Here is a 23,993-nt window from a genome sequence, read left to right as displayed (position 1 = left end):
AGACCCCACCTCTTGATGTTGAAATGGCGAGGTTATATTGAACTTATATGTGGTGCCGGGTGCTGTGGCTCACACCTGTAATCCCAGCACTTTGGGAGGCCGAGGAGTTCGAGACCACCCTGGACAACACGGTGAAAGTCCATCTCTACTAAAATACAAAAAATTAGCTGGGCGCGTGCCTGTAGTCACAGCTACTTGGGAGGCTGAGGTAGAAGAATTGCTTGATCCCAGGAGGCGGAAGTTGCAGTGAGCGGAGATCGCGCCACCGCACTCAGGCTTGGGCTACAGAAAGAAGATAGATGTGGAATGGGAGATATTGCTATGGCCACCTTTGGAAACATAATCTATCACATATCCAGGAATGAAATTCTTGGATGATATACTCTACATAAATAATGTTTTAGAAATGAAAACAGTATCTCAAGCATTTAACAGAGAACTAAAAGGAAAATAATTCATAACATGTATTTCAATATGTAAATGCTCAGATATGACTACATTACATCGACTAAAATAGCCAGATCCTTGCATGGACTTCATGATTACATTCTGATTTAAGAAAAGATAGTAAGTCATTCCATAAAAGAGATCTCCTGAAATGAACGGAGGTACAGGGGCACTAGAACCGTAACAAAAAACAGGGCTAGGGTAAGTGATAGCGCATCAGAGTTATTTCTACATAATTAGAAAAATAATCAAAACAAATTAGAGAGGAAACACAACAACCCTAAAACTGATCTAGGCCTTATCTATAAAGAATAAAATAAAAATAACTCCCTATGTAACTACAGAAAACATTTCAATTATTTCAAAACTCTACCACATGTCAAAGCATATTTTTAGCCTCCAGTACTTAAAAAGACTTTGGAGATCACATCTTTCAATGGCCGTAGAGAATGTTGGATAGATTCTTTTAAAGAAGTAAATGAAGAATTATAGAGAAGTTGTGATAGATGTCAGAGACATATCAGACTAAGATTGAAAACAATAGGCAACCCTCAGATAATGTTAGAATGTGATTTTCACATAATTTCTTTTTATATATATAAAATGAGGATTAGTTCCCATGTTTGTTATTTAAATCTTGAAATCCTGTACTCATGAAGGATGTTAAGAGTATATGGATTCATGTCACTTCCTCTGGAGATTTTGCAAGCAGATGCCATTTGAAGTAGAGGGAGTAAAATAGTTGATCCTGATACAATGTCAAGGGCTTCAAATCCAGAAAATGTGGGATTCCTTCTCTCGGCCCAGTATTTTTGCTGCTGTTGCTAAGTTTGGGAACATTCATGGTGATAGCTCCCCGATAACAGGGTGGCAGAGTACACCCCCACATTCAAAGAAATCTCTAAGTACCTTTTAAACCAGTGCTTGCTTCTGCTCAAAAACTGGAATCTCGGACACAACAGCAGGTAAAGCAATGGAACCATCCATGCACTGATCCAAGAATGTTTTCACAGTGTAGTAGGTGGTCATCTGTGCTTTGTGGGCAACTACTTTAACTTGATCAAGTAGCTTGTGTGCAGGAGATTGAAATTCCTGCATGCAAGGAATATGAATATGAACATTAATCCTCCAACCCATGGTCTTGAGTTGATCCCACCTATAGCTGGCCCGGCATTATAGCTAATGAATAAATCAGCACTTTCACCATGTGAAGGTCTTCCAATGGATACCATCATTGCCTGGAATTGTCTGTGTACTTGGAGGCTGCTGGTGCGTATCTGGTCACTCCATCCAGCGGCAACGCCTATCAGAAGATCACAGCAGTGACGGAGAATCGATGACATCTCAAGGGCAGTGAGTTTATTTTAAAATAACATTTATTAATAAAATGTATTGTGACTTCTGTATTTCATTTGCTTCTTAATGATATTCAGTCTTTTATTCTAGTTAAGCGATTTCCAAATCTCCTTAATTACACAACATAATTTTGATTTTCTTGCCTTTACGGAAAATGTGCAGCTGCACTGAAACCCTTTCCTCTGTAAACTGTGAACACCAGAGTTATGTCTACAGTGAGAAGAGTCAACCACTCACTTCAAGCACAAAATTTAAGGGTTCCTTAAATTTAAATTCAATCATCAAGATCAGTAATATTGTAGTATCATCTTTTAAAACATCACATTAATGTGAAGAAGACTCTATAATGAACAAAACAACAAAGCCAAGACCACAGAAAGAGTAAGTTGTTCAAAAATTCTTATAAAATATCTTTATGTAATTTAAGCTTTCCTCTACCTAGGGACTTTTTCCTAAATAAGGAGACTTTTTGTATAGCTTTGTCTAAAACTTTTCATTATTCCCTCACATGGAAGGGCTGCTGACTTAGATCTGTATTAAAAGTATTACTGCCATATTTGTCATCGGATATTGTTCAGGGCATCTTTTGAAACTAGCAGGGCAGGAACACTTTTCATTGTGCAGGACCAAATCAAGCTTTGGAGCCATCAGGCACACCTGGTCCCCTCCTGTTAAGTGTCAGTGATACCTTATATCAAATCAATGTGTCAACCCCAGAATGACCTCATGGGTTTCCAAACTCGCTGGCCAAGTGGGTGCTGCCCGGAGCTACTGCAGATAACACTGGAAAGGGAATGGAATCAAAGGTGCACAGATTGTACAGTCTTTTGAAAACTGTCTTGGACATACATCTAAGGTTGATTTGAATTTTAATTAAGTCTCACTTAAAGGCTCTCTGGGGTTTTTAAAAATTATAGAGCTTTTAAGGTATAATATTGCATGCCCTGCTTTACAATCTAGACAGTGATAAAAGCTTAAAGCTGGAGCCATCACCATGCTAATCACAATATTCCATGCAAAAGTTCTCCAATGGAAGGGACAGAACATCACATGGTCACTCATTTCTTTCTTTTCTTGCCTCTTAATACGATGAAAGGTTATTATGTTTTGTCATGGTTTTAACTGTCTTGTTCCAAATATAGGCTTTTAATTTGGGTGGTATGTTGTGCATATCAATAAATATTTTTCTTTGCATTAATTCACAATAATAATCCATTTTTATTTCCCAAAAGTCCACTTGGAGGTGGAAAAAGGTGAGATTTATTAAAACAAATGTTCAAAACAGCCATACACTTAAAAACATTGATTTTAAAAATTTCATGGATTTTTCTGTGGTTACCAATTCCAAAAGCACATATAAATTATAGGGTTTTTGTTATTTCCCGACGTTTACACAAAGAAAAAATCTAATAGGCATTAAATCACGTTGACCAAAAATAAGTTTGCTTTTTTTTGTTTGTTTTTGAGACAGGGTCTTACTTTATCATCCAGGCTGGAGTGCAGTGGCACAATCTCGGCTCATAGCAGCTGCAGCCTTAGCCTCCCCATTCAAGTGATCCTCCTGCCTCACCCCACCAAGTAGCTGAGACTACAGGTGCTTGCTACTGTGCCCATCTAATTTTTGTTTGTTTGTTTTTTGAAGAGACGGAGTTTTGCCACCTTGCCCAGGATGGTCTTGAACTCCTGACCACAAGTGATCTGGCCTCTCCCACACTTCCCCACCTACCCCACCCCCCTCCGCCATGGCCTCCCAAAGTGCTGGGATTACAAGTGTGAGCCACTGTGCCTGGCCTGAAAACAATTTAAGGTGAGTCTGTGAGCTTTTCCCTCCACCTTTTTGGTGTGCTAATTAAATCACTTAAAGCTGCTTGTATTTTACTGCATCCTTTCTTAATCCCATGTTTCAAACATACAGTTAATCATACAACTAAACTTAACTAGCAGTTATAATCACAGTTATCTGAGCATTCTTGATTGTGAATAGGTATCTTGGGTTACTAAAACCAAAAGTTTTAGCTAAAAACATCCCCATATTCTTGATTATTTGGATAATTAGGGACCAGGGTTGGTGTTCTCAGTGCCATAAACCACGATGTGTTGCATACCTCTAAAGCACTTGGTGGGAAGCTTTGGGTACTATAGGATTTTGTGAGTTTTCCAAAATACGTTTTATCTACAAAGATGACAGCTAATTTAATTAACTAATAAATAACTTGAACTGTCCACTTTTCTGTTGTCCTACAATCTCTACATTAGAATTCAAAACCATCAAAAAGTAAAACAGAAGTGATAAATGATGTGTCTTCTGAAATTTCTAAAATATGTGGTTTTCAAATGGCCTATGAAAATTAGATCCCTTATCTTATAAAATTCTGTAGCAGTAGGATACAGTTACCAAATAATCTTTTCAATAGTTTTCATTTGTTTTGTAAATAGAATAAGTCCCTAATGAGAGTCTTTAAACCTAGTTATTGACTTAAGTTCAAGAGTATTTCATTAGGAAGCTTTTCTTCCCATTTGGCTATTTTTTATCCAAGAAACCAGGTCAAATACATGGTTTCTTGAATAATTTCTAGGATGAAAACTGCTGAAAAGTCTTTATACATATACTCTGAGTTTAGAGCATTAAAATTATATTAAAGTTGGATGTATAATTGAGCTTGTAATCTTAGTGCTTCAGGAGGCTAAGGTGGGAGGATCCCTTCAGTCTAGGAGTTCAAGACCAGCCTGGGCAACATAGCAAGACCCTGTCTCTAAAAAAAAAAAAAACAATATAAGTTAGCTAGGCATGGTGGCACGTGCCTGCAGTTCTAGCTACTTGGGAGGCTGAGGTGGGAGGATTGCTTGACTCCGGGAGCTAAAAGGTACAGTGAGCCATGATTGTACCACCACACTCCAGCCTGGGCAACAGAGTAAGATCCTCACTCTAAAAGAAAAAAAAAGTTGTATTAAAAACCCAGTTTATGATGCAAAGTATGTTATTTTATGTGTACAGGTCTGTAGCCTACACTCCGCATTATGGGCGAAATTATGTTGCATCTGAAGCATTAAACTTGGTGAGTAGCAAATTCATCTAGCTATGGCCTCAGTAAATACTGAGTTTATCAGTCATCACTAAAAAACATTTATTAATGACCTTCAATATATGCATCCTTTTCTCAACAAGTTTAAGATGTAGGAAAAATATTACAGAAGATGATATAAGGTTATTGCTAGCCACATAGTATGACTGTTTGTACAAACATTCCAAAATGGAAAAGTAGAAAACAGTTTTATTCAAGGTATTTTCTAAGTTTAGTTCATAGCTTCTTTAATTCCTATATAAATAATGTATTTGTAATATATTGTCTACAGGATAGATAATATATTACAAATATATAATAACAAGATCAACAAAGACATACCTGTGAAAAGAAGCCAACTGCCTAGAAAATAAAGGCAGCTCCAGAGTCCACTACTTGCCCACGCTCCTTCCAAGATTAGGTACCTAATTTTGTATTTCTAATTTTCTATTCATTTTCTTTAAGAAAACCCCCAAAATCACATAAGCTTTAGGCCCCTCAGAACCTGGAGCTGCTCCAGTGGGGAGTAAACATTATGTGATTCACATATAATGAGCACAATACTTGCCTGAGCTTTTTCGAAAAACTATAACCAGAGAGATATACCAGGTTCCTGGATGACAAAATTTACTGCTATTAAAATGTCAAGTCTCAAGATTACAATTTCATGCAAGCACAGTAGATATTCCAACAGTATTTAGAAAACATAACAGAACTTTGGACCAAGCTGGGGAACATCTGGAAAAAAATAAGAGTCACTAAGAAATTTTTGGAAAAGATGATTGATTAAATATGAGGAGCTGGATTGAGGGAAATATGGTTGTTTTCCTGGGTACAAAACATATTCTAAACTTTCAGTAGTTTAAACAATGTGGTACCGGTGCAGGAATAGGCATGCTGACCAAAACAGACAATAGGACATGTAAAAAATTAATAATAAATAAAAGAGGCAATATAAAGACAAATTCAGCAGGGAAAGAGGAAGTGTTCAGAAAAATGGTAATGGTACAACTGGTTAGACAATTGGGAGTAAAAATAAATCCACTTTTATTTTAATCTCACATTGTCCACCCAAATGACCTAAATAAAGTAATGAAATATTTTAAAAGATCAAATTATAGAAAAATTACAAGAAAATAAACATTAATAAGATTCAAACTCCACAGAGGAATAGTTTGTTTGTTTTTTTGTTTGTTTTTGAGACAGGGACTCGTTCTGTCACCCAGGCTGGAATGTAGTGGCACCATCATGGCTCACCACAGCTGCAACCTCCTGGGCTCAAGCAATCCTTCCTCCTCAGCCTCCTGAGTAGCTGGGACCGCAGGCAGGCATGCATCACCTTGCCCAGCCGAGGAATGGTTTTTTAAAAAGCTTAGTAACCATGAAACAATTTACAAAATGAAATATTGACAGAACTGACAATATAGAACTGAAAAATATTTTCACACAAAAAAAACTCATCCAAATTAAAGGCAAGCAACATATGGGGATTAAAATACTTTCTGCAAGTATATAAGGCTAACATTGACCTTATATAAAGAGCTCATACAAATCTGTAAGAACAGTACCAAGACATCAACAGATTAACATGCATAAGAGCAAGTATGAACACTCTGGCAATTCCTCAAAGTACTCAGCATGGAGTTACCATAGGACCCAGCAACTGAACTCCTATAGACCCAAGACAAATGAAAATATGTGTCCTCCACAAAACTTGTACATAAATGTTCATAGGAACATTATTCATAACAGTTAAAAAATAGAAACAACTCCAGTATCCTCAACTGATAAATGGATAAATATGTCATATCTGTACAACAAAATATTATTAGGCAATCAAGAAGAAAACACTATTTCAAGCTCCAACATGGTTGCCTCTTGAAAACTCACACTGTGTGAAAGAAGGCAGTCACAAAAGATCATATGTTGTATGATTCCATTTATATAAAACATCCAGGACAAGTAGACATATAGAGACATAGAGATAAGTGGTTGCCTAGGTCTGTGAAGGAGCTTGGGGGAAAATAAGGTGTGACTGATAATAGGTACAGGATTCCTTGATGGAGTGATGAAAATGTTGTAAAATTAATTGTGGTGATAGTTGCACAACCCTATGAATATACTAAAACTCTTTTAACTGTTTGCTTTAAATGGGTGAATTGTATGATGTGTGAGTTGTATCAATATACAGTACATGATATATTATCACAACACTATCTATATATTACTGTACAATATTATAAATAGCTTTATGATAATGATGCTTTTTTAAAGTATGCCCAGCCAAATCACAGAAGAAATCAAGTTAACAAACTTGAGGAAATTATCAACATTTGTAATAACCAAATAAATACAAATTAAAGCAATGAGATAGGATTAATATTTTTATCAGTCAAAATAACTAGAAAATAGTTTTGACAATTCTCATTGCTGCTAGAATTACGGCAAAACAGACGTTCTCATATATTGTCACTGGGAGTGCAAATTGACACTGCCTTTTTTGAAGGCAGTTTAGCAACAGATATCAAGAATTCTAAATATAGTAATACTCTGCCTCAGTGGTGTAGCTTATAAAAACATCACACAAGAAATTCTTCCCAAATATGAAAGAAAAAAAAAATCTTTAAATACAAAGACCCTCATTTCAGCATTATATATGACCATGAAGAAATGACACATCTCAAATGTCTAGTGATAGTAGAATAGCTAAGTGTGCTGTGGTATATGTATCAGATGAAATATTAAACAGCAGTGAAAAATATATTACATCAATATAAGAAAATAATTATTACATAATATCAAGAGAAAATGACAGTACAAAACTGTATTCATAGTATTGTTAGAACTAGGCTTAGCTATTTTCTTCTTTTTTATATTTTCAAATTATCTTTAATAAACTACCCTTAATTTTTTTAATATCTAAGAAAAATAAAATTAACAACAATGTGAAGCACTACATGATGTGTGGTTTATGCTATAATGATCACCAGATATTCAGAGAAGAGTTTCAAACTCGGTGTTTCAATATTTTCTCTGCAAGTGACTGTGCTTCTGTGATTTTTTTTAACCCCAATAAAAGTCATTCAGTGAAGCCCTATTTAGGGACACTTCCTCTGGCATGTACAAACAAATTACCAAAAAAAATCAAAAACCAAATTAGTGATAGTTTATACCTCAATCCATATATGTGATGTATTTTTACTTCACTCTTCTACAATTATATTTACAGTAAACATTTAGTCTTCAAACTGTTTCAATCTAGATTTGTTAAATATTTTAAAACCAAAGATAATGTATAACCTACTTTGAATTATCACCAATAGACTCAAACAGGGCAACAATCTCTTTAAGGAAAGCAAGCTACTTGCATCAAAATGAGAATACTTTCTATTCTTTAAAAAAAAAATCTAGGTGGCAACATTCTATGTACAATAGGTAATTTATTTGTGGTTTTAATTCAAAAACAGAATATTTCATTAAAATATATAATTCTCATCATAGATCCTTTGGCACACGAAACTTCTAAAAATACAGGTTAGACATATAACACAACGAAGACTGAGGAAGGACAGGATTTTAATGAAAAGTTGCAATAATTTATAAATTGTACTATTACAATTAAACAGTATAAATCTTCAGAAATTTTAACTTGATTTTCAAAACACTGAAAGTTTAATCAAGAATCATTACTGTCTCTGAAGTACTTCTCCTATGTCTACTCCCTCTCCATTTTGCCAAAAATCCACATAATCAAAATGTTGTATGATTTTTCTTAAGACTTTTATTGAGACCAAAAACTAAATAAGTACACTTGGGCTTCAAGTCTTAAATACAAAACTTGCGTGCTGCTTCATTTTACCTTGACTCAGCCAATCAGAATCCAATGTTGCCTGGCAAACCCTCTCACGCTTATTATAATAACAATTCTGTTGCTTGATTTTTAAAGCAGTAAATACATACTCAGATTTTTGTTTGTTTGTTTTTGAGACAGAGTCTCGCTCTGTCACCTAGGCTAGAGTGAGTGGTGCGATCTCCGTTCACTACAACATTTGCCTTCTGAGTTCAACTGATTCTCCTGCCTCAGCCTCCTGAGTATCTGGGATTACAGGTGCATGCCACCACATCTGGCTAATTTTTGTATTTTTAGTAGAGACGGGGTTTCACCATATTGGCTAGGCTGGTCTTGAACTCCTGACCTCAGCCTCCCAAAGTGCTGGGTTTACAGGTGTGAGCCCCTGTGGCTGGCCTTAGAAATTATTTTTAAACTCTATTGGTAAATAGTCAACATTTCAGGAAAAACCGTGCAAAAACGTATTATCCTGGTTGCTTTTCCCTGATCAGCATGTGAAGGCTGAAAGGAATGAAGAGAATCATTTCATTTTCATACTGTTCTCATATTCATTTCTTATGTGCCAAGAACTTTGGGAATATAAAGAAAGACAAAGGAGAAAACATATCCTCTGCTCTTTCTGTATATTCTGCACACCACGTATTTCATTACACAGCAATGTGTTCGTCAGATTCAATTGCATTGTTATGTCTTCCTTGGTATATGCAAAAAACTTTTAATGGAAAACAGAAAACTAATAAATGACAAAGTAGATAATATATTGGCTACATTCTCTGACTACACAACGATATAACCATAAATTAAGAAAATTAATTTTGGAAGAAATAACCACTTGAAAAAGGTTAAGTATTAAGTCGCTTCCTAAATAACTTTTCAGTCAAAAAGCAAGCAACAAATACAGACTATTTAGAAAACAATGTAAAGAGGAATAGCTAGGTGTATTAGTCCGTTCTCACACTGCTACAGGTACATACTACCAAGACTGGGTAATTTTATAAGAAAAGGAGCTTTAATTAACTCACAGTTCCTCATGGCTGGGAAGGCCTCAGGAAACTACAACCATGGCTGAAGGAGGAGAAGCAAACACCTTCACGAAGCAGCCGGAGCGAGAGACAGAGCAAGGGAATGGGGAACTACAGACGCTTTTAAACCCTCAGATCTCGTGAGAATTCACACACTATCGCGAGAACTGCATGAGGGCCATCCACCCCCATGATCCAATCACCCCTACCAGGTCCCTGCCTCAACAGTTGGGGATTACAATTCTAGATGAGATTTAGGTAGGAACACAGCCAAACTGTATTACAGCGCAGCAAAATCTGTCATTTAAATATAAATCTAAATGACTTTGCTGGTTTTTTTTAATTAAAGTATACAAACCAAATGTGTGACTGAAAAAACAAACAAACAAAAAGAACAGCAATGACCTAAGAAAGACAGGAAGAAATAATACAAATAAAAGAAAAAATAATAAGAAAAGAAACCACTCCTAGGAGACTTGTGCAGTAAATACTATGGCCCCTCACCCAGGCCCCCTTCAGGTCCAAGGCTGTTGCTGGGAGTAATTATTAGCTATTGATGGTTCACAGCTGAATCAATTTGCTGGAATTGACCTTGGCTAAAGGAATTTGCCTGAGTATGTTTATGTCTCTTCTTCAAGGGCAGCCCACAGTCCAATGACTGGATTCAATGCAGGGATTCAAAGACCCAGCCCTGGTGCTTGGATTGGTACATCTCTGAATGATCTTTCAGTCTCGAGCCTCCCCCTGGAACCAGCTGAGACTACTGATGCAGCTGCATCTCAGTTTGGCTTCTTCCTCTGCTCACTATTATTGTCTCCCTGGCTTTCTCAAAGGAGTTCTTTCTGAGAGCACTCTTCGATAAACTTCTACAGGTAAATCTCAAAGTCTCAGGTCATCTAACCTGCAGCAGCTAGTGCTGGAAGTGATGCTAGGAAAGTGGCTTTAAAATGAGTTTGCAGGCACAGCCAGATCCCCCACTGGTGGGCAGATACTGAAGATCCGTCACTGGGGATAGATGGAACACGGATACCTCTGGCATAAGACAGTGGTGCAAGTATTAAAACGTTCCTGGTGTGAGCTGGCATTAAATACCAGTAAAAGGGAACATACTGGCAGGTGCAGTATCTTAGGATTTTGAGAGCTAGAGAAAGTGATAATTACAAGGATTAGGGAACTGGCTGCTGCTGACAACAATGGATGCCCTGGAGGAAGACGATGAAAGGCTGAGGTTAATTATCACCAATTAAAGGTAAGCAGGAAAGTCAGATGGCCTCTTCCACAAGATATAAAGAGATTCTCATCTTCCATGAGCCAACACCAAAAGAGTCTAAGAATCAAGCCCAGGCCTCAACGATAAGAGTAACAGACCTTCAGAAGAGGTTGAATAAGGAGAGCGCCTGTTGGGAAGAAGCTGACCTTAAGGCATGGCATGGAGGCATATTGAATTCCCACATTCTCTCCAGACTCTGGGCCTATAGAAGTGGCCCAGTTCATCCAGCACTGTCTGCTTTCTTGAAGATGAGGCAGTCATCTGCCTTGCAAGGTCAGAGGCATTCCCTTCAGATCCACTTCTACCTCCTCTTTCAGCCATCAGATAAATGAGTAGGGTTGAGTCATAACATGAGCCAGCCTGTTGAGAGAGGGAAGAGATGATGCCCTCAAAAGGAGACGTAGGACCAAGCTGACATGTACCAGCAGAAACCAAGAGAGGATATTTGGTGTTGGATCAAATTGAGTAGAAGATAAGGCTGGATAAAGGAGGGTCAATCAAGATGGAGCACTGTCCTGTGAAACAGGATTTAACCCTGACAAGCAACCTAGGAGTTGGTGACAACACACTATAAGCTCTTAGGAGCTTGTAGAAAACATGGCCACATTATGTGAGAGGAAGTGCTGGAACTTCCACGGCAGACAGAAAAATAAAGGATCAAAAGGTTAGGAAAATGGTCTAGAGTGAATGTATCCTGTTGAGTGCCAAAAAACCCACTCAGCAATGACAGACTGTGGGAGGGGCCAGAGGACACTGTTTAATAAAGCAACAGAGAAAGTCATAGGGATGAGGGGCATCAGCATCTCTGTGAAGGTCAGTGTGGCCGTCCCCTGTGGGCTTGGGCTGATATCGGAGATACTGGTACAGAACTGGGCTCCCTGATAACAATGGGGATGATAGTGTCCTGCAGTGATGAGGGCAGATTGTGGGTGATGGTTCTAATGGCCGGTAAGTTTGGATGGAAAGAGAGAGAGGTGTCTGACTCACAGAGATGTGAAGTTGCTTAATGGAACACAGCATCTGTAGGGACATCTTGCATGAGCAGCCAATAAGCATATTACTCAAATTATACAATCAGGATAAATCAAGACCAAGAGTAGCAACTCATGCCTGTAATCCCAACACTTTGGGAGGCCAAGGCAGGAGAATTGTTTCGAGATCAGCCCGGGCAATGTAGTAAGACCCCTTCATCCCTACAGAAAAATTAAAAATTACCCAGGCATGGTGGCATGAATATGTACTGCCAGCTACTCGGGAGGCTGAGGTAGGAAGATCACTTGAACCCAGGAGTTTGAGACTGCCATGAGCCATCACCATGCATGCCACTGAACTTCAGCCTGGGCAGCAAAGTGAGACCCCCATCTCCAAAAAGAAAAGAAAATAAATCGACCATGGATCTTCAGGAGATTGAGACCAGTCACCCCAATAAATGTGACCGTATTCTGCCTAGTTTCTGGATCTGAGTCACTACTCAGGCTAGGAACTCATTGGCTGAAAGATACACCAGGTCCCAGGAAGAATTCTATCACCTACAGCAAGTATATATGATAAAGATTCCCCCAGTCCTTTTTCCAAAGGGACATATAGCCATTTGTTTGGGTGGGTTGGGGGAAGAGGAATTGCCGACATTTCAAGGGTTTGAATTCACATTGATGCGAAAGGACCCAAAGTGTCATCAAGTCCCCATTTGCCATAGTTAGAGTGGGCACATTCACAAGCCAGGTAATAAATTCAATCCTGGGTTCAAGACCAGCTTAGGCAACGTAGGGAGACCTTGACTCTACAAAAAATTTAAAAATTAGCCGGGTGTGGTGGCACACACCTGTGGTCCCAGCTACTTAGGAGGCTGAGGCGGGAAGATCGCTTGAGCTCAGGAGGTCAAGGCTGCAGTGAGTTATGATCGTGCCACTGCACTCCAGCCTGGGCGACAGAGCAAGACTCAATCTCAAACCAAATAATAAAAAATTTGAAAAAATTTTAAAACCAAGACATATAATAAAAATCGTTGTTGTTTTTACTCACTGAGTTTTATAGTCGTTTATGGTGCAACAACAGATAACTAAGACAGAACTCGGTATTTGGAAATGGTTGCTATCTGCCTTAAGAAAAACTTGCAGCCTTACCTTTGGGACCAGGTGGTAGGCAGGAGACGGAAGTCCTTAAAGAGATCATTATTGAAGGTTTGAAATACAGTAATGAAATAGCTATTGGAGGCTGAAGGAAAGGGGACATATTATAATTTATTAACAGGAGGTGCAAACCCCACAGAAGACAGTGGTGAAACTGTCATCCACGGGAATGCAGAAAACAGAAAATGTACCTAGGGAACTCATAGGTCTGGCTGAGGACATTTATAGGCACACTGCTGCAAGTACTAACTGTTTTTATTTTGCTTTGTTTTTGTTTTTAGCTGCCTATGAAAAGCACGTGAGGAGTAGAATAGGAAAACAAGAGAAATGTACAGTTTTAAAGTGAAATTTAGGGGAAAGATAAAGAAATCAGGATTTAGTTTGGTACCGCTTTGTGGGATGAGCCTCTATTGAAATTTGTGCGATATTTTTATCCTGAATAGACTGGGATTATAAATTTTTGGAAGAAAGCCCACAGAGGTGAAGAGCTACATCCTATCAAAGGTACATACCATTAAAATGATTTATTACTGTTGACGTTGATCTTGATCACCTGGCTGAGCTAGTATTTCTCCACTTAAAATTACTCTTTTCTCCTTCCCATGCTGAACTCTTTGGAAGGAAGTCACTTAAGGAGTCAGAAGTTATGCCCCTCTTCCTTGAGGGGTCACTTTTCTTTTCTTCTTCTTCTTCATCTTCTTCTTCTTCTTCTTTTTTTTTTTTTTGTAGAGATAGGGTCTCTCTATGTTGCCCAGGCTGGTCTTGAACTCCTGGCATCAACTGATCCTCCCACCTTGGCCTCCCAAAGTGCTGGAATTACAGGTGTGAGCTACTGGGCCTGGCCTTCAATTTTCTTTTTAACGAAATGTGCTTAAATCTGTTTCTGGTTTCTGAATTGTTTTCATTGATCTGGTTATCTATCCTTGCTTCAGTATCCCACTGTCTTATATAATAAAGGGAAGGAAATCCCCTCAAAATAATGTATATCTTCATTTTTAATTGTGATAAAAATGTACATAGCATAAAATATACCATCTTAGTCATTTTTAAGTGTAGAGTTCAGTAGAATTAGTTCATTCATGTTGTTGTACAACCAGTCCCTAGAACTCTTTTGATATTACAAAACTGAAACTCTATACTCATTTAAAAACAACTCTCCATTTCTCCCTTCCCCCTTCCCCCAGCCACTGGCAACCACCATTCTACTTTCTATCTCTATGAATTTAACTATTCTATGTAGCTGATACAAGTAGAATTATACAATTCATACAAATAATCAATTTGTCTTTCGTAAGTGATATATTTCACTTAAGCATAACATCTTCAAGATTCATCCATGTTGTAGCATGTGTCAGAATTTCCCTCCTATTTAAGGCTGAATAATGTTCCTCTCTCTCTCTCTCTCTCTCTCTCTCTCTCTCTCTCTCTCTGTATGTGTGTGTGTGTGTGTGTGTGTGTAACATTTTGTTCATTCATCATTTACTAAGTTTCTGTTGGCACCTGGGTTCCTTCTACCTTGTGGGTATTGTGAATAATGCTGCTATGAACACGAGTGTACAAATATCTCTTCAAGATTCTGTCTTCAGTTCCTTTGGATATATGCTCAAAAATGGAATAGCTGAATCATATGATAATTCTATTTTTAATTTTTTGAGGAATCGCCTGCTGCTTTCTCATGGTTGCCATATAATTTTAAGTTCCCATCGACAGTGCCCAAAGGTTCCAATTTCCCCACATCCTCACCAACACTTGTTATTTTATGTTTTTTTGGAAAACAACCATCCTAATGTATGTAAGGTGGTATCTCAGTGTAGTTTTGATTTCCATTTCCCTAGTGCTAATAATGTTGAGTTTTTGGCCATTTGTACATTTTCTTAGGGAAATGTCAACTCAAGCCCTTTGGCCATTTTTTAATTGGGCTGTTTAGTTTTTTATTGTTGTTGAATTGTAGGAGCTCCTTCCATATTCTAGATATTAAATCTTTATCACATATATAGTTTGTGAATATTGCCTCTCATCTTGGGAATTACCTTTCCACTCTTTTGATAGTATCCTTCAACGCACAGAAATTTTAAATTTTGATGTAGTCTTTTATCTACGTTTTCTTGCCTGTGCTTTTGGTGTCATAGCTAACAAATCATTGTCAAGAAACTTTCCCCCTACGTTTTCTTTTAAGAGTTTTATTGTTGTAGGTCTTATATTCAGGTCTATAATCCATTTTAATTTTTGCATATGGTATAAAATAATGGTCCAACTTCATTCTTTTGCATGTGGATGTCCAGTTTTCCTGCACCATTTGTTGAAAAAAATATCCTTTCTCTATTGAATAATCTCAGCACTTTTGTTGAAAGTCATTTTATTTGTATATTTGAGGATGTATATCTGGGCTCTCTAGTCTTCTTCAATATAATTTGTGACAGTTAAATTTATGTATATAAAAATATACTGTTCCTGTTTCTTTGGGGAACTCAAACAAATACATAAATTTTAAGATAGAAAAACAGCATTCAAAATTGCATATAGAGTATGAGTTCAGGTATTTTTATAATAGAAAAACATTAACAAATTACAGTAGTATGTATTTGTTATAGATAACTTGGGAGGTAAAGCATAAAAAAGAAAAAAATCGGATCCTCTCATTTTGATGTATTTAATTCACCATCAAGAAATATTATAGATCACCTATGTAAGTAATTTAGTCTTATTACAAAATAGGAATCATACTTTTTGGACTGTTTTGTAACCAGCTTTTTGTGACTAATGCCACATTTTAACATTGCCCAAAGGCATTATTTCTGAAGAACATTATATAAATGTCTGTATAAATGCTTTTGATATATTCTGATATCTAAATAATATACCACAATTTATTTCACTATTTCCATTGGTGTTCTCACTATTTTAAGTAATGTTGCAATAAACATAATTGTACTAAAATTTTTGTGGATATTTATTATAATAACCTTAGGCATATACCACTTTAATAATAACAATGAAGAATTTTATTTGAAAAAAGAAAGTAAAACTTTTCTTGAGATTCTTACACACTGATCTTTTCTTGAATACCTTTCCTCAGTGGTATTTCTGGACTTTCCACAACTTTAAATATAGCTTTTTTTATATATAGCTCTAGATTTTCCTCTTTTTTTTTTTTTTTAATAGTTTCAAAATGACAGGACAACTCTGTTTTTCTCCAATAGAGAACTCAATTAAAATTCTTAAGATTTTTGGTTATTTTATTTGGGAAATTATTGAGTTCTCTTCTCTTACAGCAACTTTGAAGATCAAATCTCATCTTGGTTTTAAAATTTAAACTTTATTTCCAAAAATAAAATTGAATTAATTTAAATGCCATAATCATTTCTAAAAGGTTTTTTTGTTTTGTACTTTTGATGGAGAGGGGTAAGAGTGCTTTTTACTTGCTTATAGTCAAAATTAAACCGTTCAAGTAAATAGCAAATTTCTCATATTTCCTGCCTTAAATATCACAAGTTTATTCTTACCAAGTCTATCATAGATGGTTAGGTCATAAGTGAGTAGGCATGGAAAATTGATTTCTAATTTCTATTATTTTTTCTAATATTCACCTGTAAGTATTCCTCTGATAGGGTGTTTAGGATTGAATGTTTCTGTCTCCCCCCAAAACATATATTCTGAAGCTCTAATTCCCAATGTGATAGAAGCTAGAGATGGGGCTTTGGGGAAATAATTAGTGTTCCATGAGGTGATGAGGCTGTGGCTCTCATAATTGCATTAGTGTCCTTATGAGTAGAATATCAGAGAGCTAGACATTCCTTTCCCAGGTGCATGCACAAAAACAGGTCAAGTGAGCGCACAAGATGGCAGCTTCCCGCAGGCAAAGAGAAGAGTCAGCAGAAGAAAACCTACCTTGCTGACACCTTGATCTTGCAATTCCATCCTTTAGAACTGTGAGAAATAAATTTTGTCTGTTGTTTAACCCACCCAGTCTGTGGTGTTTTGCTGTTGTAGGCTGAGCAGAGCAGACTAAGACACAGGATTTAGTAGTAAATTTATTTTTCAATACTGATCGATGACAACTGAAAACTTCACATTTTAACCTAATAATCTGTTTGTTTGCAGTTTAAAAGTTATATTTTGGTGACTCGTAAAAAATCATAAAATGGGGGTTCTGGGATCGTGATAGTTGTTTACATAGATGTGTTAACTTTGTAAAAATGTATTCAGTTGTACTCAATAATTAGTGTACATTTCTAATGTATTTATGCTTAATCAAAAAGTTCCCTTTAAATCCTATTTCAAACAATAAAAATATTAAGATTTTTTTAAAAAGTTATCTTTAAAAATAACTTAAGATTTGAGTATTTGGTGTGATTTATAGAAGTAATTTATTCTCACCCTATTCCTGTAAGTTCAACATTTATTTTCAACATGTAAAAACATAAAATATACTGATATTACCAAACGGTATTAACCCCAAGGACGTAAAATGAAATAATACAGTTGATAAAATTAACATTCTTAGTTATTTAAAAGGTTTCAAGTTCTTTAACTATTTTCTTGTTAACTGTATTACAGCTGGTTCTACTTTCAATTCATTGCTGTTTTCAGTTGTAGCTGTAAATTGAAGAATATTTTAGGCCCCGTGTCCATCAAAATTCAGAGAAATAAAATTCATATTTGCATTACTCATTATCATGTATTATTCATGCAGAAACAGGGCAGTTAGTTTTCTTCAGACTTTTTTCTAAATTTTGCATTACATGACATCAGACACAAGCGTTAGAAATGAAAGCAGAGATATGCTAACCATGTGGCTTCCTCCTAGCCTCCATGACGGTCTAAAGAAACACTTGCAGTGTAAGAATACTTTAAATGAATGATTTCTGACTTTTCTGACAGATCTTTATCTATTGATTATCCATTTTGTCCTTTCCTGAATTAGATGAATAGTACATTCCCTAATGAGTTTTTTATTTTTAAATCATAGCAATTGGTTCACCTTTTATTATGTTACTTCAGTAAATTTCCTTTTGATTTTATACATGCAGTTTAAGGATACAACTCTATTAGCAATATTAGGAACATATTTACAATCTCAGATATACAACATAGCCTTTTAAATGCTATTCAGTCTTTGAATAAAGCTTTAAATGATCTTGACATATATCTGCATTTGGCTGGTATTACAGACCGAAGAAGTTAAGGACAAAAAGATTCTCCCCAGAAATAGCATTTATTGCAACATCTGCAACTATGACGCACTCTGTCACCCAGGCTGGAATGCAATGAAGTGATCACCATGCTGGCCTAATTTTTTATTTTATATAGAGATGGGGGTCTCACTCTGTGTGTGGCCCAGGCTGGTCTCCAACTCCTGGGCTCAAGCAATCCTCCTGCCTTGGGCTCCCAAAGTGCTGAGACTACTGGTGTTAGCCACCCACACTGTGCCCCACCTATCTTACCTGCCTGCAAGAGCCAAGGAAATGCCCTAAGCACTGTCCACATAGTAACAGCAACTGCTTCTGCTTACATTAGAGGTGAGTTTTGCACTCAATGTGGCACCTCAATTCCCATTTAATTCTCCTTTATTTTCTGGTCTCTAAATCATTAATATCAAAATAGGGTGAAATAGAACGTACTTAGAATTTAAGGTCAAATTTTAAACTGCCACCTAGGCCTCTGGTTAAGTACAAATCCTGGTACTATCTCATAAAAGTGCCCTGAAACAGGGGTCTACATGGATGTCTCTATTCCCAAACATCAGCTTGGGGTCAAAGAGTCTTTAGTCTCTAGACTATTTCCCATGGCCTGAATCGATCCTTTTATTTTTCTCCCCCTTCCAGATTTTGCCTGCCTCTCTCTCTCATCTTTCCTTCTCTACCTAAATGCTATCAAATTGTTTCCCTAAGACACATTCTCCAGGAAGATTTCATGTTCACACACAGCTTTCATTTGAATAAAATTGAACAGACCAATGAATGCATAATTTAACAATGCTCTTTAGCACACCATAAATGGGGCTTTTATTTTACCCACTTTACAAGATTTGGAGCAAAATATTAATGAAACTTCATAAAAACCAATTCAAGTATCATTTTGGTTTTAAATTAATTAGGTAGCTGTATGTTAAATTAGAACTTCCAAGCAGGCAATACAGCAGGGAGGAGCTTAGGCTTGGGCCTCACCACCCAGGCTCCAAACTCACTGCAACTTCAGGCAAATTACTCAGCCGATTACTCAGTCACACTGTGCCTCAGTTGCCTCAGCTATACAATGGCAATAATAGGACCTGGAAGGCTTATGAAGATGACATGCCTTTCTCCATGAGCACTCAATAAAATTAGCCTTTATTAATATGTCATCTGAGCTGAAATATAACGAAGAGTATAAAACAATATATTCACAGGAATGAGATGTATTAGTTCTTACACCTTTCTTCGAAACTGTCTTTCTATTTTCTGTAGTCCAAGTCAAGACAATAATTATTATGATGAAACTATGATTATTTTTCAAAGAATAAAATACAAGGTAACTATTTTGAGAGGGCTTTGCATTTTGGAAAATAAAAGGTAGGAGTAGAAAGTTGAAGCAAAATGTGGTAGCAGTTTCACTTGTAATCTTTCATTTCATTCTTTTTTTTCTTAACAATCATACTATTGTAAAAGGGTTTTTCTCCTTTTCTGCATCGATGGGAAGTGTTGCAGGCTAATTTTATTCTCTACTAAATTCAAGCGTTTTAGTAGAAAAAGTAAAATATAACATATATTCTTACAATATTGTCTACATGAAAGATTTACTACGACAAAAATGATTCCTGAAGGCATTAATACCAAGAATAATTAATGTTTAAGTCGCAAACGGAGCAGATGTTTACGCTGACAGGGAACAGACAAAAGGGCGTCCATGCTTCAACAAAATGCTAGAGTTTTCCGTTTTCAGCCTGAACTTGACCCTGTTGAAATGCATGCATTTCGGTGGCCCCGTGACATTTCATGCGTCCCGAAGCCGAGCAAGATCAGCCTGGGCCGCGCTCCCTGTGAACGCGCGGCCTTCCGGGGACGCGCAGAGCTGGAGCGGCGGGCGCGCGCGGCTAACGGGCCCGCGCGGTCTCTGCGCGTCCCCGCCCCGGGATCCCGGCGAGGCCTAGACCCCCGCGACGACCCGGGGAAGGGATGGCTGCGCTCACCTGCAGCCAGGAGAGTACGGCGAGGAGAGGAGGCCGCTCAACATGGGCGGAAACCAAAGGGCTCGCCGGCAGGCAACGCGGTGTGAGGGTTGGTGGTTTATCTTCTTGGTCCCAGAAAATCCACCCCAGTTTAGCCTGGAGGCCTGAACTCGATTTGTGCAAAACTTCCTGCGAGCAGCTCGTAAAACGAAGGCGCGTCCCTGGGTGGGCTCGAACCACCAACCTTTCGGTTAACAGCCGAACGCGCTAACCGATTGCGCCACAGAGACTCCCATACCGCCTGCTCCTTCAGCCATGGTCTTTACGAAGAATATTAAAGGCAGTGTGTGACTGGCCCCTTTCTGCTTTCTGATTGGTACTATCAGAACCAAACTATTTCACTTCAGGTTTCCAACCCTCTTAATTATTTTTTCCACCTTTTAAGCATATCGAAAAATTATACGACAAAATCAAGCAGAATTGCAGATTGCAGGATGTATTACTATTGCTCCCCTCACCAAGTCCCATTTGGAAAGTTTTGTTTCAGAAAAATAACTATTTCTGATTAGTTTTCTTTTATGAGGAAATCAAAGTTTTCATCTTGTGAGCTGAGAAACTTTCCTTTTGTTTCAAACAATTTGCCCCGTGCTTCGCTCGCTAATCTCTCGTGATTTACTTGTGTATTATCCCAAGGTCATCTGAATTGTATTTATTTGACTGCTTTATTTTTATTTTCAGGCATTATTAAATGTATAGATGAAATCCCTATTTGTTTTGTGCTAAAGACAGTACAATGGATTTCACACTAACATTTTATTACTGGAAAGAAACATCAGGGGGGAAAAAAGCTACAGGAACATTCCTTAGTCCCAGTGGGTTATAGTTTATTGCTAAATCTGCCCTCCTCCCTGGAATTAGCCTATACACCCACATCGAAGCCATACCCCTTAAAACACACACCTCAAAAGATAATTAAAAACCAATTTGAGGAAAGAGAAGTTGCAGAAGAAAAAGGAATGATGTATAACTCCTGAAAACTGTTAGCACAAACACTGCAGGCAAGCGTGTTCCATCCCTATAAATACTTAAATGAAAATCGTTCCCTTTGTGTGAAAGTTTCCTGGTGCTTTTGAAGGTACTCTTCAAAGTTCCAAACGCTCTTTTTCTCCCTTTTTCCCTCCTCAAAGAATTGCGAGTTTCCACTTGAGAAAGTGATGTTTAAATTTTTAACAGTCACTAAATTGCTCGGTACAGAATCCCTCCCAAAACAATCGCTATCGTGATTTACAGACGTTGTAAGCGACGCGTCTTAGTCCAATCAGCATTTTGAGTTCCCGTTGCGTGATAAGACAACTTAAATTGGCTTTGGAACCAATTAGAAGCCGAGTTCCCTGAAAGCGTTGAGATGTTAAACAGCTGTGAATTCACGCCAATCTGCACCACTCCTCTTTCAACAAACTTTTGGAAGTGCACTTAAAATTTTTGAATTTGGAAAAACAATCTAGGAAACGCTTCTACAGAGCATATGAGAAGTCTGATTTCATTAGACCATGCTGCCTTTTCTACTTGGTAATATTTTATGTACCTCGGGTACTGGCTTTTCTTCTCCAAATACCAAACTGAGTGCCCTTTCCTCTATTGTTTTTGTGACTATCCAGTTAGAACAGACGAACTGGTGTACCTCACTGTCCCTTCATTCAATATTTACTCTCTTGTTTAATGTAATATTAGGAACGGTTCTACTCATGTAGAGCTCTTCAGCTCCAATATCTTTTCCTCACTTCAGTCATCATACTAGCATTTGACTTTTAAAAACAGAGATAATGAGAAGCAGTTGATGAGAAAAACTAACTCAGGAATATTAACTCATTGTAGGCTAAAAAATTGTCTATGTAAGTACCACTATTGGTTTTAAAACTGTCTTCAAGCCTGATTCTGTAGCTTTTAACATCTTACATAAAATAACTGGCTGTTTCCATGGTTAGTCAGTTCTGCCTTTTATTCCCTCTCCACTTGAAAATACTTCAAAGGAGCATATAAATATTTAAAAGATTGAATGAACTCTGAACATTTTATTCCAATGATCTATATCAAACAGCTTTTATGCAGAATGACCACTGACAAAAATAAGGGAGCAGTATGCATTGTCATTTAAATCTTTGTGATTATCTCATCTTAGGCCATAACATTTATGTTCAGTTTTTAAAGTCAAACCAAGACCACTGGATTTTTAGAAACATATTATTTTTACTTAATTTTAAGATAACCCAAGATAAATTATTCCTATAGCTTCATTAGCACGTGGGTTTTTATAATTGCTAAAAGTGAAGTGGACTGGGCATTCTGCCCCCTTTTTTGTATATTGTACACAACTGAACTGCAAGTTTACTTTTCCCAGGAATATGCCCTATCAGTGGGGTTCATCTGTGCAGATTAATGGGCCCATATATTTTCTTTTCTTTTGGAGAGGAAAAGAGAGACAAAAGCAAGAACATCTGTGCAACTAGGATTCACCTGTTAAGACACAGGCAAGACACAATGGACCACACTGATCTATAGACCTTCCAGATATCAGGAATTCAAGGCTTTCAGATAATATTCCTCCAGCTTCATCCTAACAGCATAGGCAACTCACAGGATTGCCATTAGCATGATTGTGCATGACCTGAATTCTTCATTTCTGTATTTCAGAAGTGTGGTGATAGAGTTGTTAAAAATGAAAAACCCAGTTAATTTTTATTTATTTATTTATTTAAATAGCCAGACGTGGTGGTTCACGCCTGTAATCCCAGCGCTTTGGGACGCTGAGGCAGGTGGGTCACCTGAGGTCAGGAGTTCGAAAGAAAGTGTGGAATGAATTCAGCAAGGTAGGCAAATGGAGGAGGAAGAGCACTAAATATTGTGATTCAGGGTAAGTGCTCCTTTATTTCCTCCTCTATAAAATTAATAATATTTGCCCTACCTAATTAATAGGCCTATTAGAAATTAACACATGGATTTATGGTTTTTCACCTCTAAAATGTTAGACAAATATGCCATTTAAAATTTTAAAACTAAGGCCAGCCATGGTGACTCACACTTAGAATCCAGTGTTTTGGGAGGCCAAGGTGGGAGGATTGCTTGAGGACAGGGGTTCAAGACCAGCCTGGGCAACATAGTAAGACCCTGTCTCTACAAAAATAATAATAATAATAAAGTTAGCTCTGTCTGGTGGCATGTGCCTATAGTCCTAGTTACTTGGGAGGCTGAGGCAAGAGGCTGGCTTGAGCCCAGGCATTTGAGATTACAGTGAGCTATGACCATACCACTACACTCCAGCCTGGGCAACAGAACAAGCCCCTGTCTCTAAAACAAACAAAGTTAAAGATGAATAGTTCTGTTTAAAATAAATGAAAGAAAAAAAATACTATCCTAATTCAATCAGAGGGTACAATTTTGGTTAAAGTAGAGAATCCAAGCCTCTTGCCATTAAGGTCAAGAGGAGTTATTCAGGAAAAGCTACCAGGCAGCATCACATACTTCCTAGTGACCTCCAGGTGTTCCCAGCAGTGGCATAGAGGGCGTGATGTAAGGATGAAACCAGCCTGGGCAACATGGTGAAACCCATTTTCTACCAAAAATCAAAAAGTTAGCCGGGTGTGGTGGTGCCTGCTTGTATCCCCAGCTACTCCAGAGGCTGAGGTGGGAGGATCCCTTGAGCCTAGGGAGAC

At 37.5% G+C, this 23,993-nt stretch overlaps 1 protein-coding gene and 1 non-coding gene across 2 annotated transcripts; both read right to left on the bottom strand.

Moving 5' to 3' along the window:
- Positions 1 to 1,073: 1,073 nt before the first annotated feature.
- On the bottom strand, positions 1,074 to 1,808 carry EBLN1 (endogenous Bornavirus like nucleoprotein 1; the record flags this gene model as incomplete). Its single annotated transcript, XM_012450157.3, is given in 3 exon segments — positions 1,074 to 1,259; positions 1,261 to 1,548; positions 1,551 to 1,808. Coding segments are annotated over 3 exon segments (732 nt in total), but the record flags the coding sequence as incomplete, so codon positions are not given.
- Positions 1,809 to 20,499: 18,691 nt separating this feature from the next.
- On the bottom strand, positions 20,500 to 20,573 carry TRNAN-GUU (transfer RNA asparagine (anticodon GUU)). Its single transcript has one exon. It is a non-coding gene; the product is annotated as a tRNA-Asn (tRNA).
- Positions 20,574 to 23,993: the final 3,420 nt, after the last annotated feature.

The sequence above is a fragment of the Aotus nancymaae genome, unplaced genomic scaffold (genome assembly GCF_030222135.1).
Source record: "Aotus nancymaae isolate 86718 unplaced genomic scaffold, 86718_ANA_hifiasm-v0.15.2.pri h1tg000077l, whole genome shotgun sequence".
Taxonomy (NCBI): Eukaryota; Metazoa; Chordata; class Mammalia; order Primates; family Aotidae; genus Aotus; species Aotus nancymaae.
This window is presented reverse-complemented; position numbering and strand designations above follow the sequence as displayed.